This window comes from Harmonia axyridis, chromosome 2 (genome assembly GCF_914767665.1).
Source record: "Harmonia axyridis chromosome 2, icHarAxyr1.1, whole genome shotgun sequence".
Classification (NCBI taxonomy): Eukaryota; Metazoa; Arthropoda; class Insecta; order Coleoptera; family Coccinellidae; genus Harmonia; species Harmonia axyridis.
In genome coordinates, this window is record NC_059502.1 from 52,660,034 (window position 1) to 52,679,012 (window position 18,979).

The window sequence follows — 18,979 nt, forward strand, 5'->3', positions numbered from 1 at the left end:
TTTTTTTTTCGTGGTATTTATTTATCACTGACCCCTGAACAATAAGAATTTAGTTGCTGATATCAGGACCTAATTTAGTTTATTCACAAATTCTTATGGATACCTCTGTTATCTATTAGAAAGTTAAATAATGGTGTAAATTCAAATGTGAAATTCTTCAATAACTTTTTTATTTGAAAACTTGACAATTCAGAACTATCAAAAAACTAAACTCCCTTGATTTCCTGTTCACTCGTCTGTCAAATTAAAAAATGAATTTGGCCTTAACATTTCTCCCCCCTGTGAAGAACTTAAATCTTCACTAAGTGGTCGGAAGGATGCACAGCTTCGTAACAGGTCTTTTATAAATGCCTTTCTTCGTTTGAATTTTTGCCACCCTCACAATACCATAATTTCCTTGGTTTTCCCAAAAACGATGGTCCGCTAAACCAATCTCCATCTTGTTTAAGATCGATATTTTTCAATTCTTTGGTAGCCTGATCTGCTACATTTTCTTCAGAAGGATCCCAGTGCCACTGGAAAACATCTGCATTTTCATGGATTTCTCCTATTCGACATGACACGAACATAGGAAACCTTCTCGACTGGGATCTTATTTGTTTAAGTACCACCAATGAATCAGTCCAATAATGTGTTTCGCGAATTTTATGTTCAACTTCTTCCCATATTTTCTTGGATAGTCTGCATGCCAACACTGCTCCTTGTAGCTCTAATTTGGGTATGATTTGATGAGTCAATGGCGCAACTTTATACTCAGCAGTAACAAAGCAGACATGTGTTTCAGTATTATCCTCCTTTTCTTCTGTTCTGAAGTAAGCAACATAGGAATAAGCCTTATCACGCGCATCACAAAACACATTCGCCTTTATGATCAAAGTTGCCAAAAACCCGAAAGGATCAAATATTGACATGATGATCCGCAAGACCTTCCGTTTCGTTGGTGCTATTGATCCTGATGTTTTTTCAATAGGAATTTTGTGAAAGTTCAGCGAATATATGAATTGGTCAGTTTCTGGAGACCAAGACAATCCAAGAACTCTTTTGATTTCTTGTGAATCAATTTTAATGTTTTTTTCTGATTCAGCACGAAGACATTTTGGAATTGATTCTAGAACCCTCTTGGAGTTACTAATCCATTTCACCATTTCAAAACCAGCTTGATTATGAACATAAATTACATCTCGTACTCTTTGAATAGCTTCCTCGTATGTGCTACATGAATCCAAATAATCGTCAACATAATGTTGTCTCTTCATTGCTCTGCTTATTCCAGGGAATTTATCTTCGAAACATTCAGCATTCCTGTTCTTGATGAATTGGGCTACGGATGGAGAAGACACGGCACCGAAGATCATAACATTCATTTCATAAACATCCGGAATTCCACCAAGGTTATTTTCATCATGCCAAAGAAATCGTTGAGCACATCGATCTTCCTTTTTTATTAACACTTGGTGAAACATTTCCCTGATGTCCCCACTAAATGCAATTTTTCCCTGCCTAAAGCGCCATAAAACGGAAACCAAGGAAGGAACAAAGTCTGGACCTTGTAGTAAAAAGTCATTGAGGCTATATCCAAATGATCTTGCAGCAGCGTCAAAGACAAGTCTAATTTTACCGGGCTTATGGACGTTCCACACTGCAAAATGTGGTAAAAACCAGTTTCTCGGATTTTCTGTAATCTCCTCTAACTCTAATTTTCTTGCATAACCCTTGTTGATGTAATCCTGGATCTTCTCACGGTACTGCTTTGCGAATTCACAATCTTTCTTCATTTTCCTCTCCATGCAGGAAAGACGGTTGAGTGCGTTTACTTTGCTGTCAGGAAATGCGACATCCATATTTCTCCAAAGGTGTCCAATTTCCCAACGGTTACCAATTCTTTTAGCTGTGCTATTCATGATTTCAAGTGCTTTGCGATCTTCTACTGAGCTGATGATTTTTTCATTCACTCCGAAAGCTTCTAACTTGAAACTATCTTTCACCATACGATGGAGTTCATCATCTTCAATATGTCGGCAACAAAGATTTGCATGATTCATTTCATTTCCATCAGTTGAATCAGTGAGTGCTCCATGAATAGTCCAACCTAATTTAGATTTGGACATTATAGGTTGATTCATTTTTGGTTGTATGACCTGACGTGATATAATTAGTCCGCAATTGTCTTGGCCAATGAGAATTTCTGGAGTTGCATTCTCCACGGCCTCTAGAATTTTCCGGTTCAAATGTGGGAAATTCTGAGACAAAAGATCTACATTGATTTTCTGGTTTGGTATACTCAAGTTTTTAACAGTCCTCAAATTTTTCAGATTATAGAAGATTTGTTTATTGCTGTCGGCAGAAATATCAACATCAACCATTTTCGATTCATCCTCGAAATGGGTAATGTTATTTGTCCATTGAAAACGGAGTGGAACGATGGGTCCAGAGAGGTTCAATTTCATAGCTAAATTTTCATCCATCATCGAGCATGTGGAGCCTTCATCGAATAAGGCAAATGTCTTGATTTCATTATAAGGCCCACGAAGTATAACTGGTGCTATTCTCAGCAGAGTTTTTTGATCCACATCGTTCAATTTCGCACAAAATTCACTCGAAGCTGCTGTTTTATCTTGTAAAGTTGGATATGAGCTGTTTGGATCTCTTGCCAGATGAAGAAGACTGCTATGCTTTCCTTTACAACCCATTATACCACATCTCGTTCTGAGGAAACATTTATTAGCCATGTGACCCAATTGGAGACATAGAAAACATAATCTCAAATTCATAACTGATTGTCTTCTTTCTGGTATAGTCTTCTCTATGAATTCACCACATTCCTCTATTTTATGATTCGTTCTCTGGCAAAATACACAAACTTTGGAATTTTCTGCCTTTCTCGGCTCGGACTTTTTTGAAAAACTAACTGTTTCTTTCCTTGACATGTGTTTACTTCTCTGGAATGGATTACTTGTAGAAGCCATAGAATTTACCTCTTCTTCGTACCAATTTGCAAAATCTTCAAGGGATGTTGGTATTCCCTGTAAATCTTTCTGATATTTATATTTTCCCCAGTTGTACTTTTGTATGGTGGGAAGTTTTTCAACAATATTCACTAACATTTCCGGATTGAACAAATATAGTGAAGAATTAACATTTCTCATCGTGACCACCATATTAGTAACTGCGTTTGAGAAAAAAATACAGGATTCCAAACTGTCTTCTTTTACAGGGCTGATTTTCTTCACTTTTTCCATGAGAGATAGAACAATCCATTCAGGTCTACCAAAATTCATCTCGAGCATATTGATTATCCTTGAAACATTGCTTGGAGATATTAGAAGAGCTTTAACAGTTTCCCTAGCTTTTCCCTTGAGTGCTCTATCAAGACGAATGAGGTTATCCTGGTCTGATAATCCTTCATTCCACCTTCAATGCATGTTGTGAAAACCCATATTAATGAACGGCAAAAAAAAATGACGTCCCAAAATGGCGGAAGAATCTAGAATTTCCCCCCCCCCCCAAAAGTGGGTCCTGGATCCGCGCCTGACGTATTTGAGTACTTAAGTGTGTTGGTACGCTTACTAGCTTAGTATCAGTTCAACAGTGGTGAAGTACAGAACAGATAATTTTAAAGCTAAAAAGATGTCTTTGGATCATTTATATGAGTTCAGTTTCGAAAAGTTGTACAACGACTGTACAGAAAGGTAATGCTTTTACATCATTGTTTTCTTTAATTATTTTTGAAACAATATAATCGAATGTTATCTTCAGTTTCTGAATGTTGCATTTTTATAAAGAAATTTTTGTTCAATATATGTGTATGAAATGAACGATAACCATATTGTACCTATCAAACAGCGAATTAATATGTACTTTTTTTTTCCTAGGGGTATAACTTTTGAGGAAGACTGCAGCGTATGTCTGAGTAGGTTGACTGGAGAACTGTACCTAACCGATTGCAGGCATTGTTTTCACAAAGAATGCATCGACAGGTGGTGCTCCAGTTCTTCCAAATGTTGTCCGATGTGTAGGACAACGTTAATTTTCGAAGGTACCTTCACTATCTTCGATACAAATTGGCAGAATGTCAATATACATCGTTTCGACAAGATGGACAGTGATGAAGAATATGAAGAAGATGAAGAAAGTGTTGAAAGTGAAGAGGAAAATGAAGAAGATAATAAAGAAGAAACCAACAGGGAAATTTAATTTAAGAGTGATGTTTCCTTCATTAAATTTCCCCTGGTTTATATATCTATAAACTCTTGTTATTTTTGTTTGAGAACAATTCCTATTTTCAGGATTGTAAAAATGTGAATCCTACCAGGATAATGATTGAATATCTATTACCTATTCACAGACTAACGAGTACAGAGCGTCATAATTACTAAATCAGTATGAAACTGTTCAATCATTTACCTAGAAAAATAAGATCAATTAAAGAAATTAAACTCTTCAAGAGACAATTATTCGAACTGTTAATTAAATGTGAACCATATTCTTTAAATGAATTTATAGTCTTTTGTCATGTACAAATATCATAGATATATTAGTTCATTGATTTATTTTTTTGTAAGGAATTTGTGACTTGTTTTTATCATTTTGTAATGTACATACAATTCGGGAAATAAATACCTATTATTATTATTATTATTATCCTAAATTTCAATCTATAACCTTCAAATTTAAGGGATATAAGGGGTGTGTACCATGATCCTATTACACCCGGTATGTATATTGATGACCATAAGGTTAGCTTCCTCCAAAACAGTTTCCATTATGCATACAGTACCAGGAATACGAAAAAAAAAGATGAAATATAATGACTGTCATTTAATTTTCGATTTAAAATGAATTTCGAACAAGTAGAAACCAAGCCAATCCACAGTATTATTTAGAATTAGGATAAAATATAACAAAATGAAAAAATTGTTTTCCGAGAAGTAAATCAAAAATTTTCACAGCCTTGAAGTCACAGATAAAGGCCACTCCTACTGTTTTTTTTGAGCTGATTCGCGTGTGAGCTTCTCCTACTATCGGTCTATTTGATTGAAGATGGTTGAAATATGTGCAGTCAGTTTTTGATAATTACCTGAAGCACGCAAGATTTGGTGTTTAAACACGAAATCCAATAATAATCCAAAGACAGTTTGAGGTCGTTTATACAAGAAATTCGTAATTGCCTCTGAAAAGATAAATGATTGTTTTATTGTTGGTTTTTTTCATTCAGACTCAAGACTATTATCTTGTCTATGTCTGTGACCTTTTTCATTGAGGAGCAATATAAAAACTATGAAATTTGTGACAAGAAGTAAATAATACAACTCATTGTAGCTTTTCATCGGAAAAATTTATCTAGGATCAATCGAGTAATTTGAAAAGGAAAAAATTTTATTCGAATGTCTAATATGTATTTAGATATACATATATGTGTTTGAAATGAAAATAACCATATTGTACCTTTCAAACAGCGAATTACAGCCATCTATTAGTAAGTTATTATTAAATGCCATTTCATGAGCCATAATAGCTTGACAAATAAACATTTTAAAAAACTTGTAAGAAGTCATCAAACAATAGTGACTTATCTGATAACATCATGCATAAAAAATTATTAATCCATTTTTTAATTACAAACAGATAGTTGAATAACTTTAAGAAGAAAGTATGAGAATTATTCAACTATCTATCAGTAAATAATTAAATAATGCTTTAATGACCATAACGTGATCAGATAAGCAGAAAAAGTTAGACGCTTTTCTTGAAGTTTTTTTAAAATGTTTATTTGTTTTATAATTTTTTTTTCGTGGTATTTATTTATCACTGACCCCTGAACAATAAGAATTTAGTTGCTGATATCAGGACCTAATTTAGTTTATTCACAAATTCTTATGGATACCTCTGTTATCTATTAGAAAGTTAAATAATGGTTTAATGAACGTGGCATCATCAGATAACCAACAACAGTTTGACTTAGGTACTCTTAATGAGTGTAGGTACATTTAAAATATTTATTTGTCATATTTATAATGACTTACCTAATGAGGTTGACGGCCATTCTGAAAATTTTAACTATCTAATGTATTATCAGATGAATAATTCTTGGAATGTATCTGTCAACAAATAAGAAACGACAGTTTAACCCTTTTTTGAAATATTTATTTTTACCAAGGTGATAAAATAAATCAGATATAATTGAACGAAAATAAAAATCATATTCTCTTTTCACATTGTTTAGATTGAATTTCGAAACGTTCAACTAAAGAACGAAATCAGTTTGAGTAGTTTGATACTTCAAAATAAATATCGATATGTAATTAATACACTTTGTTACTTCATATAATGTGAAAATACAAGTAAATGAATGGGGACATTTTTTATTCTATTCATTCCACCTTCAATGCATTTTGTGAAAACCCATATTAATGAACGGCAAAAAAAAATGACGTCCCAAAATGGCGGAAAAATCTAGAATTTTCCCCCCCCCCAAAAGTGGGTCCTGGATCCGCGCCTGACGTATTTGAGTACTTAAGTGTGTTGGTACGCTTACTAGCTTAGTATCAGTTCAACAGTGGTGAAGTACAGAACAGATAATTTTAAAGCTAAAAAGATGTCTTTGGATCATTTATATGAGTTCAGTTTCGAAAAGTTGTACAACGACTGTACAGAAAGGTAATGCTTTTACATCATTGTTTTCTTTAATTATTTTTGAAACAATATAATCGAATGTTATCTTCAGTTTCTGAATGTTGCATTTTTATAAAGAAATTTTTGTTCAATATATGTGTATGAAATGAACGATAACCATATTGTACCTATCAAACAGCGAATTAATATGTACTTTTTTTTTCCTAGGGGTATAACTTTTGAGGAAGACTGCAGCGTATGTCTGAGTAGGTTGACTGGAGAACTGTACCTAACCGATTGCAGGCATTGTTTTCACAAAGAATGCATCGACAGGTGGTGCTCCAGTTCTTCCAAATGTTGTCCGATGTGTAGGACAACGTTAATTTTCGAAGGTACCTTCACTATCTTCGATACAAATTGGCAGAATGTCAATATACATCGTTTCGACAAGATGGACAGTGATGAAGAATATGAAGAAGATGAAGAAAGTGTTGAAAGTGAAGAGGAAAATGAAGAAGATAATAAAGAAGAAACCAACAGGGAAATTTAATTTAAGAGTGATGTTTCCTTCATTAAATTTCCCCTGGTTTATATATCTATAAACTCTTGTTATTTTTGTTTGAGAACAATTCCTATTTTCAGGATTGTAAAAATGTGAATCCTACCAGGATAATGATTGAATATCTATTACCTATTCACAGACTAACGAGTACAGAGCGTAATAATTACTAAATCAGTATGAAACTGTTCAATCATTTACCTAGAAAAATAAGATCAATTAAAGAAATTAAACTCTTCAAGAGACAATTATTCGAACTGTTAATTAAATGTGAACCATATTCTTTAAATGAATTTATAGTCTTTTGTCATGTACAAATATCATAGATATATTAGTTCATTGATTTATTTTTTTGTAAGGAATTTGTGACTTGTTTTTATCATTTTGTAATGTACATACAATTCTGGAAATAAATACCTATTATTATTATTATTATTATCCTAAATTTCAATCTATAACCTTCAAATTTAAGGGAGATAAGGGGTGTGTACCATGATCCTATTACACCCGGTATGTATATTGATGACCATAAGGTTAGCTTCCTCCAAAACAATTTCCATTATGCATACTGTTGCATTTTCCCTATATTTGAACCAATAAAATGATGTTATAAATTGTCTTACCAATATAAACTGCTCTCTGCTATTCCACACAGCACCGCACTGTATAAGGAAGTAAAGGAACAGGGTAAAGGATTGAAATGGAACAAAATGGGACTTATACAATGCAAACTGACCTTCTAATGAACTGTAATCCTAATATATTTAAAATGTCCGTTAATTATACCAAAACCGTTATATTAAACACCGAAAACTTTTACTAAAAACCTTTAACTATTCTTTCCGACCGCCGATACATCTTATTTTCTTAATCTGACAATACATACGTCTCGAATTCCCAGAATGCGCGACGTTGCCAAAACTAAAATCATAATAACTTAAAAAGGGCTAGAACATACCCCCCGCCCTGAAAACTCAATTTCAGTCACTTTGAAATCAAATACCTTTCAATAATGAACTTGTCAAAATCATCCACTATAAAAAAAATTCACCAAAAAAGAAACAAAAACTAACCTACCAACAAAAAATATATATATAGTAGTCAACTCTTCTGACTACTGGGTCGGTAAAGGACATACCTTTACTACAGGTCGTGTATAGGTACCTTCACTCGTTTTCACCGTTACATTACGAACTATACCATCTTTTCCGGGATGGACCTCTGTGATTAACGCCAATGGCCAATGCAGTGGTGGCGAATTTTCACACTTTAATCTGACAACCGTGCCAACTTCAATATTTGAGCATTTGTTCCGAAGAGTGCTGAACTCTTCAAAAGTTAGTATCTGAGTACCTATTACCTTATAGATCAGATTCTTAGCCGATTTGACGTTGCTCTCCCACAAGCCGCCCATGTGGGGTGCCCCGGCCGTATTAAAATTCCACTCAATACCATTCAAACATAATTCATTTTGAAAAGAAGTTATAAATTGATCCGAATTAATAAATTCATTAATTTCGCGAAGAACTTTTTTAGCACCCACAAAGTTAGTGCCCCTATCTGAATACAGAGCATTACAAGTACCCCTTCGAGATAGAAACCGTTTGAAGGCTTGCAAAAAATGATCTGTAGATAAGGAACTGACGATTTCCAAATGAACTGCTTTTACGCTCATACATATAAACAAACAAACATATCCCTTATATACTTGAGTCTTTCTATTTTTACCGAGTGATATTTCGAACGGTCCAAGGTAATCAACCCCCGTTTGAGAAGACACTTTAGTAGAATTCACCCTTGAAGCAGGCAATTTTACTATCAAAGGATAATTATTTCTAGATTTTCCCCTAAAACAACGATAACAGGAATGTATCTGGTGTCGTATAACATTACGACCACTCACTATCCAATATTTTTGTCTTAACAACGCTTCCAAAAGAAATGAACCAGTATGAAAATTTATTTTATGATAGTATTGAATCAATTTTACTGTAAAAGGATCTTTGCTTGGAACTAGAATAGGGTGTTGGCTACTAAACTTAAGCGTAGAATTTTCTAATCGTCCCCGAACCCTGAGTACTCCATCTTGGATGAAGGGAGTCAATTTGCGTAATTTTCCATAGATCTCTTTTTCTGAATTCAATAACCTTATTTCCGATCCAAATGCTTCACTCTGAACAATTTTTATCAATACGATCTCCGCTTTTTTCAAATCATCTGCTATAATAAATTTTCTCTTGGGAGGCTTCTTCAAAAATCTAAGTAACCAAACCGTAATCCGCAAAATAGAAATCCACGACGAAACTCTAGAAAACATTGTATAAAACCGAGTATAAAACGATTCATTCGCTACATTCCGAACAGACACATAACACTCAGTTTTTGTCTCCGCTCCAACTGTTACCGAATTTACAAGTTGTTGATCATTAGGAATTAACTTCAATAGATCGAAAGAGTTAGAGGACCACTTAACTAACTCGAATTTTCCTTCTGCGGATAATGACACTGATTGTGAATACAAATTAAACGCTTCCTCTTCGGAAGGAATGCTGCAAACCAAATCATCTATGTGAACATCTGTCGAAACTATTTTCGTTGCTAAAGGATAACTACATCCATTTTCTTTTATCAATTGCTTTATAGTACGAAGAGCCAAATATGGACTTGATTTTACCCCAAATACTAAACGATTGAATTCAAATACCCGAACCGGATCATCAGGACTGAAACGCCAAAGCAATCTTTGAAACCTCCATTGATGATCAACTAATTTTATTTGATGATACATTCGTCGAATATCCGCTGTAATCGCTATTCGAAACAACCTAAAATTCAGCAATAAAGAAAATAAATCTGTTTGTAGTTTTGGACCACCATGTAAAATGTCGTTCAACGAAACATCATTATCGGATGATGTATTAGCATCTAAAACCACACGAATTGGTGTACTCGAACTATTTTGCTTAACAATAGCATGATGAGGAATATAATACGCAGGTTCTGAATCTTTTAAATATTCATCCCCAACCAAATGCATATATCCTAACTGAATTGCTTCTTTCATTATCTCATTAGAACTCAAACGAAACTCCGGAAATTTCGCCAACCTTCTTTCTAATGAATAGAGCCGAATCAATGCCGTTGTCTTAGAATTACCCAAAGTGTTCGGAGAATTCTTAAAAGGAAGCGCTACCGTGAAACGTCCCTCATAATCTCTACTAAAAGATGTAGAAAACAAATTTTCGCATATTTCTTCTGCTTGGTCCGGTAAAATATTCTTTGGAACTTGTTCTATTTCCCAAAATTTACAAACCAAGTCATTTAACCGACACTCCTCCCTTAAACTGAAGAATACACCGAACTCCCCTTTTGACTCTAATTTACGAACCTTTCCCATAATCATATGACCAAATACCGTTTGTACCGCCACTGGAGATCCCGATGCTGATGGTACCGAATTACCCACAATAATCGAGAAAAGATCCGCCCCCATAATGCCATCAACTTCAGCCGGTTCGTCAAATTTTTCATCTGCCAATTGTATATTTCCAAAATTCTTTAAAACACCGCGATCAATTTTGGCTATTGGAAGTTTATCCGTAATTTTATCTACTAAAAATGCCTCAATAGAATATTTCTTAGTAAAATCATACCTAGACGAAACAATAATACTTGTAAAACCTTTAATTGAATTTGAACTGAATCCAACCCCATGAATTGACGTTGAACATTGTGAAAACTTCAATCCTAATTTCTTACAACACCTATAAGTAAGTAGGTTAACTTGACTGCCACTATCTACTAAAAACCTAGCTTTCTTCAAACTACCCGAACCGTTCAAAACATTTACCACAACCGTCGACAATAAAACCGTATGAGTATCCCGATCACCCATAGCAGTAGCACAAAAATTGTTATTTGTTGAAACCAACGTATTTGTATTCGAATCCGATTTCGAATTTGGATATTTTTCCAGTTCACCCTGTATACGTCCCAAATGTAATAGGAAGTGGTGTTTTCTGGAACACTCTGAACATAATTTGTCTGAAGGACAGTCTCTTACCCCGTGATTTGGCGATAAACAATTGTAACACCAGTTGTTATCCCGTACTGTAGCATATCGTTTAGATGGCGACAGTTGTTTAAATTTATCACATCTACTCAACGAATGATTTTTCCGATTACAAAAAATACATATATTCGACCGATCCATTCCTACACAAGAATTATTTTGATGTACAAAAAAGGATTTCGAATTACGAGTTTTATAGCTATCACCTCTACTAATGGTTGATTGCTGATTTAGAGCCAAAATTTTCGATTGTTCCTTCACAAACTTAATCAAATTTTCATAGGTAGGTATTCCATTACCCCTAATAGTCATTTCAAACGATCTCACCGTATCAGAATCAAGCTTAGAAAGGGCCTGATGCATTAAAATGAAGTCCGACATATCATCTAATTTAAGCTTTTTCAAAGCCTGTACCGCACAATCAAATTTTTCCAAAAATATATTGAGACCCTTAGATGACTCACCCTGTATCGATTTGAACTCTAAAATTTGGCGTAGATAATTAGTTGCAAGAGCGCGCTTATCCTGATATTTTTCCACAAGCGAATTCCAGATGATTTCATAATTTTCTCCAGTAGGAGCTAATGAAGAACAAATAGTCAACGCAGATCCTTTCAAACGACCTACTAAATAATTAACTTTATCAGTATCCGTAAGTAATTTATTTTCATGTATCAAACTCTTGAATATTGAATAAAAGGTTTCCCATTCCCTAATATTTCCCGAAAATTCCGGCAATTCAATCTTCGGTAGTGTAGGAAGATTACGTATCAAACTTCCCTGAGGTTCAACATTAACCGAAGAAACATCTTTCTGAATTTGTTCTCGTTCCAATTTAGCCGCTGAAAATTGAATATGACAACACATTTCATCAATGGTTCTAAATATATTGAAGTCTGGTTCGAACTCATCATTAATTTCAAAACTGAGCTCTGTTATATTATCTATTATATTCAGTAGGTCATTCTTTGTTGAATTGATTGAACTGACCATTGTTAAAAATTTAGTTTTAGCTACTTCACTTGTTAATGATTTTGACAAATCCAATAAATTCTGCAGTATCGAAAATAAAGATTCTTTATTAGCAATAAGCATCTTCATTTTCCGTTCAGTTGACGTTACACCCATTGTGTTGAAAGTCAAGTGCGCAGAATACTCGAAAACTAACCCCGCGAATCTAAACTGTGAATTGAATACTTTTGTGTACGCTTGGCAACAAGGCTTACTCTGGGACTCGAATCGTATTTGATAACCGCTGAAAAAATACAAAAACTACCGCACGTTTTTACTTCGCTCAATACCGTATAAACGAACAAAATAAACTGAATTAATATTTCCGAATACAATTAGGAATGAAATGAAAATGAGTTCCGAAACTCCGTATACCGATATAAACTAAAATAAATGTAACCGAAACTTGAATTAAAGTTCAAAAAACCCGTGCTCGAAGAACCAAAAAATGTTGCATTTTCCCTATATTTGAACCAATAAAATGATGTTATAAATTGTCTTACCAATATAAACTGCTCTCTGCTATTCCACACAGCACCGCACTGTATAAGGAAGTAAAGGAACAGGGTAAAGGATTGAAATGGAACAAAATGGGACTTATACAATGCAAACTGACCTTCTAATGAACTGTAATCCTAATATATTTAAAATGTCCGTTAATTATACCAAAACCGTTATATTAAACACCGAAAACTTTTACTAAAAACCTTTAACTATTCTTTCCGACCGCCGATACATCTTATTTTCTTAATCTGACAATACATACGTCTCGAATTCCCAGAATGCGCGACGTTGCCAAAACTAAAATCATAATAACTTAAAAAGGGCTAGAACACATACAGTACCAGGAATACGAAAAAAAAAGATGAAATATAATGACTGTCATTTAATTTTCGATTTAAAATGAATTTCGAACAAGTAGAAACCAAGCCAATCCACAGTATTATTTAGAATTAGGATAAAATATAACAAAATGAAAAAATTGTTTTCCGAGAAGTAAATCAAAAATTTTCACAGCCTTGAAGTCACAGATAAAGGCCACTCCTACTGTTTTTTTTGAGCTGATTCGCGTGTGAGCTTCTCCTACTATCGGTCTATTTGATTGAAGATGGTTGAAATATGTGCAGTCAGTTTTTGATAATTACCTGAAGCACGCAAGATTTGGTGTTTAAACACGAAATCCAATAATAATCCAAAGACAGTTTGAGGTCGTTTATACAAGAAATTCGTAATTGCCTCTGAAAAGATAAATGATTGTTTTATTGTTGGTTTTTTTCATTCAGACTCAAGACAATTATCTTGTCTATGTCTGTGACCTTTTTCATTGAGGAGAAATATAAAAACTATGAAATTTGTGACAAGAAGTAAATAATACAACTCATTGTAGCTTTTCATCGGAAAAATTTATCTAGGATCAATCGAGTAATTTGAAAAGGAAAAAATTTTATTCGAATGTCTAATATGTATTTAGATATACATATATGTGTTTGAAATGAAAATAACCATATTGTACCTTTCAAACAGCGAATTACAGCCATCTATTAGTAAGTTATTATTAAATGCCATTTCATGAGCCATAATAGCTTGACAAATAAACATTTTAAAAAACTTGTAAGAAGTCATCAAACAATAGTGACTTATCTGATAACATCATGCATAAAAAATTATTAATCCATTTTTTAATTACAAACAGATAGTTGAATAACTTTAAGAAGAAAGTATGAGAATTATTCAACTATCTATCAGTAAATAATTAAATAATGCTTTAATGACCATAACGTGATCAGATAAGCAGAAAAAGTTAGACGCTTTTCTTGAAGTTTTTTTAAAATGTTTATTTGTTTTATAATTTTTTTTTCGTGGTATTTATTTATCACTGACCCCTGAACAATAAGAATTTAGTTGCTGATATCAGGACCTAATTTAGTTTATTCACAAATTCTTATGGATACCTCTGTTATCTATTAGAAAGTTAAATAATGGTTTAATGAACGTGGCATCATCAGATAACCAACAAAAGTTTGACTTAGGTACTCTTAATGAGTGTAGGTACATTTAAAATATTTATTTGTCATATTTATAATGACTTACCTAATGAGGTTGACGGCCATTCTGAAAATTTTAACTATCTAATGTATTATCAGATGAATAATTCTTGGAATGTATCTGTCAACAAATAAGAAACGACAGTTTAACCCTTTTTTGAAATATTTATTTTTACCAAGGTGATAAAATAAATCAGATATAATTGAACGAAAATAAAAATCATATTCTCTTTTCACATTGTTTAGATTGAATTTCGAAACGTTCAACTAAAGAACGAAATCAGTTTGAGTAGTTTGATACTTCAAAATAAATATCGATATGTAATTAATACACTTTGTTACTTCATATAATGTGAAAATACAAGTAAATGAATGGGGACATTTTTTATTCTATTCATTCCACCTTCAATGCATTTTGTGAAAACCCATATTAATGAACGGCAAAAAAAAATGACGTCCCAAAATGGCGGAAGAATCTAGAATTTCCCCCCCCCCCCAAAAGTGGGTCCTGGATCCGCGCCTGACGTATTTGAGTACTTAAGTGTGTTGGTACGCTTACTAGCTTAGTATCAGTTCAACAGTGGTGAAGTACAGAACAGATAATTTTAAAGCTAAAAAGATGTCTTTGGATCATTTATATGAGTTCAGTTTCGAAAAGTTGTACAACGACTGTACAGAAAGGTAATGCTTTTACATCATTGTTTTCTTTAATTATTTTTGAAACAATATAATCGAATGTTATCTTCAGTTTCTGAATGTTGCATTTTTATAAAGAAATTTTTGTTCAATATATGTGTATGAAATGAACGATAACCATATTGTACCTATCAAACAGCGAATTAATATGTACTTTTTTTTCCTAGGGGTATAACTTTTGAGGAAGACTGCAGCGTATGTCTGAGTAGGTTGACTGGAGAACTGTACCTAACCGATTGCAGGCATTGTTTTCACAAAGAATGCATCGACAGGTGGTGCTCCAGTTCTTCCAAATGTTGTCCGATGTGTAGGACAACGTTAATTTTCGAAGGTACCTTCACTATCTTCGATACAAATTGGCAGAATGTCAATATACATCGTTTCGACAAGATGGACAGTGATGAAGAATATGAAGAAGATGAAGAAAGTGTTGAAAGTGAAGAGGAAAATGAAGAAGATAATAAAGAAGAAACCAACAGGGAAATTTAATTGAAGAGTGATGTTTCCTTCATTAAATTTCCCCTGGTTTATATATCTATAAACTCTTGTTATTTTTGTTTGAGAACAATTCCTATTTTCTTCTTCTTCTTCTTCAAGTGCCATATCCGCGGCGGATGTCGGCAACCATCATAGCTATCTTGACTTTGGAGACAGCGGCTCTAAAGAGATGTTTTGAGCTGCATCCAAACCACTCTCTCAGATTTCTCAGCCATGAGATTCGTCTTCTTCCTACGCCTCTTTTGCCTTCTATTTTCCCCTGCATTATTAATCGTAAGATATTGTACTTCTCGCCTCCCATTATGTGTCCCAAATATTGTAACTTTCTCTCCTTGATGGTACGTTCAACTTCTTTTTCTCTACCGATTCTTCTTAGCACCTCGATGTTGGTGATACGATCCTTCCACGAAACTCTCAGAATTCTTCGGTAGGTCCACATCTCGAAAGAGTTAAGACGCCTCATTGCATCTGCATTTAGCGTCCATGCTTCAACCCCATAATAGAGCACACTGTGTACATAGCATTTTGCCAATCGCAGTTTGAGATGCAATGTCAGATCCTTGCTGCACAGGACTTTTTTCATTCTTATAAAGTTGGAACGAGTTTTTTCTATTCTAGTTTTTATTTCTGCGGTATAGTCATTGTTTTCTGTTATAAGTGTTCCTAAGTAAGTGTATCTTTTTACTCTTTCGACCTGCTGACCTCCAACCAGCAGTATTTCGTTTGTGTCATTGTTCTTGCTGATTTTCATGAACTTGGTTTTTTTTGACATTAAGAGAAAGTCCGTACTTCCCGCTACATCTTAATATCTTGTCCATAACTCTCTCTAAATCCTTCAGACAGTCAGCTATTATTACGGTATCGTCAGCATATCTGATGTTGTTGATCAAGACTCCATTCACCTTTATACCAGCTGTCTCACCTTCCAAGGCTTCTAGTATAATTTGCTCCGAGTACGCATTAAACAACAAGGGCGACAGTATGCAACCTTGCCTGACTCCTCTCTTTATTTCCACTTCCTCAGATCTTTCCTGCCCATTTTTTACTGTGGCCCGTTGGTTGTAATACAGATTTGAAATTAATCTTACATCTTGTTTGTCCAGGTTTTTGTTCTTAAGAAGGTCTATAAGTTGGTCGTGTTTTACCTTATCAAAAGCTTTATTATAGTCTATAAAGCAGATATAGAGGTCGCGATTAACATCCAGGCATCTCTGAGTCAACACATTGAGAGAAAACAATGCCTCTCTTGTGCCAACCCCATTTCGGAAGCCAAATTGACTCTCACTTATATCCAGTTCTAGTTTGGAACGTATTCTGGTATGTATAATTTTAAGGAGAATTTTTAATGTATGTGACATTAAGCTTATGGTTCGGTAGTCGCTGCATTCTCTGGCATTAACTTTTTTCGGTAGACATATGAATGTTGATGTTAACATTTCCTTTGGTATAATTCCTGTATTGTAAATTGTGTTGTATGAACTCACCAAAATATCCATGTTTTTGTCGTTAATTAATTTAAGTAACTCACTTGGTATCTCGTCTGGGCCTGCAGATTTCTTATTTTTCATGGATTCCAGTGCATGTTCAACCTCGCACTTAGTTATTTCAGGTCCCACATCTCCATCTTGATGTTCTGAAGGGGTATTTTTCATTCCATTCCAATTCCTCTATGTATTCCTTTCATCGCTCTAGTTTTTGTTCAGTTTCCATTATGATATTTCCTTCTTTGTCGAGGAGTATATTTGAAGTATTTCTTTTATTCATTCCCGCGAGCTCTTTGACCTTCTTGTTTAGATTAAAGTTGTCATACTTGTTTTGTAAATCTTCTATCTCCTTACATTTATCAGAGAAGTATGTTTCTTTTGCTTCTCTTATTTTTCGCCTTATTTGGATTTGTAGCTGCTTGTATCGAATGTTGTTATTTGACTTGCATCTTCTTCTTTCATCCATTAACTCCAAGATTCCGTCTGTCATCCAATCTTCTTTCTTATGTTTGCTTGTTATAAGTTCCTTTTTACTTGGTTCTATAAGTGCTGTTTCAAGGAACTGCCATTGTTGTTCTGCGCTTTCCTCATTTTGCTGAGATTTGGTGGTGGCTTTTTCTAAGTTTGCGTTGATCTGTTGTTTAAGTTTTTCTCTGATTTCTTCTCATTTTAGTTTCTCTATGTCTAGTTTATCAACTTTATGCTTGTTTTGCATCTTTTTTAGCTGTAACTGAAACCTAGCAATAAGAGGATTATGATCAGATGATACGTCCGCACCAGGGTAAGCTTTTACCGTTTTTATTGCGTTTCGATATCTGTGTTTTATTAGGATGTAATCGATCTGATTTCTGACGATGTTGTTGTCTTTGTCAGCTGGTGATTTCCATGTATACAGACGTCTCTTGGGAAGTTTGAAAAACGTATTCGTTACCACAAGATTATTTTCTTGACAGAATTCAACAAGACGATCGCCCCTCTCGTTGCGTACACCAAGTCCGTACTGCCCTACTGTAGAGTCACATCTTCCTTCGCCGATTTTAGCATTAAAATCACCCATAACTACTGTTATATCTCTAGATGCAGTTAGTCGTAATGTCTTTTGAAGGTCACTATAAAAGTTTTCTAACTCTTCTTCGTTTTTGTCAGCTGTAGGAGCATAAATTTGTATTAGGTTTAGTTTTCCGTGAGTTGTCATCAGTTGTAGCAACATAACTCTTTCGGACATTGGTATGAAGCCTGTTACTGATTTTACTACGTTTCTGTCAAGAATTACGGCCACTCCATAGCGGTGTTGAGTGTCATCATTGCCAGAGTAGTAAACTCGTCCATTTTCTGTACTAAGTTCACCCGAACCAATCCATCTTGTGTCACTTATTCCAACAACATCAATCTTTAGTCGCACCATCTCCTGCTCTATGTTTCTTAACTTTCCAGGCTCGTACATACTTCTTACGTTCCATGTCGCAATTTTAAGAGTTGATTTGTATATTTTCAACAAACAGTTGACGACCTGGGAAGCCCTGCTGTTTATGTCATCTCTTCCCCTGCCGAATCTTGGCATCCGAAAACCATGATTAGTGAACTGTTGACTGTCATTTCTCTGAGCCATGACGATTTCTAGGGAGTCTTAATGAGGTAGTTTCCCCTTGCTTTCCTCATCGCTGTGTAAGCACCGCTTCAGTTGTTTCAACCACGCCGCTTAGTGTCTGATTCTCAACCAATAGTAATCAACGGTACTCAACAGTACTTTTCAGGATTGTAAAAATGTGAATCCTACCAGGATAATGATTGAATATCACCTATTCACAGACTAACGAGTACAGAGCGTAATAATTACTAAATCAGTATGAAACTGTTCAATCATTTACCTAGAAAAATAAGATCAATTAAAGAAATTAAACTCTTCAAGAGACAATTATTCGAACTGTTAATTAAATGTGAACCATATTCTTTAAATGAATTTATAGTCTTTTGTCATGTACAAATATCATAGATATATTAG

At 34.2% G+C, this 18,979-nt stretch overlaps 2 protein-coding genes across 2 annotated transcripts; both read right to left on the reverse strand.

Moving 5' to 3' along the window:
- Positions 1-341: 341 nt before the first annotated feature.
- LOC123673412 lies at positions 342-16,076 on the reverse strand. The gene is made up of 2 exons (XM_045607896.1): positions 15,781-16,076; positions 342-3,411 (listed from the first exon to the last, which is right to left on the reverse strand). Exons 1-2 carry the CDS (start codon positions 16,074-16,076, stop codon positions 342-344), a joined length of 3,366 nt encoding a protein of 1,121 aa, XP_045463852.1.
- Positions 16,077-17,173: 1,097 nt separating this feature from the next.
- LOC123673413 (craniofacial development protein 2-like) lies at positions 17,174-18,586 on the reverse strand. The gene is made up of 2 exons (XM_045607897.1): positions 17,675-18,586; positions 17,174-17,611 (listed from the first exon to the last, which is right to left on the reverse strand). Exons 1-2 carry the CDS (start codon positions 18,584-18,586, stop codon positions 17,174-17,176), a joined length of 1,350 nt encoding a protein of 449 aa, XP_045463853.1.
- Between the last annotated feature and the right edge of the window lie 393 nt (positions 18,587-18,979).

Bases quoted from the DNA above. Each gene is read 5' to 3' on its own strand.
- LOC123673412 (XM_045607896.1), bottom strand. From the start codon at position 16,076: ATGAAAAAAGTCCTGTGCAGCAAGGATCTGACATTGCATCTCAAACTG. The intron at 3,412-15,780 runs GTACAATATCTT...CATGCATTGAAG, and splicing joins CACATAATGGGAGGCGAGAA to GTGGAATGAAGGATTATCAG.
- LOC123673413 (XM_045607897.1), bottom strand. From the start codon at position 18,586: ATGGCTCAGAGAAATGACAGTCAACAGTTCACTAATCATGGTTTTCGG. The intron at 17,612-17,674 runs GTTGATAAACTA...CTTAAACAACAG, and splicing joins AGATGCAAAACAAGCATAAA to ATCAACGCAAACTTAGAAAA.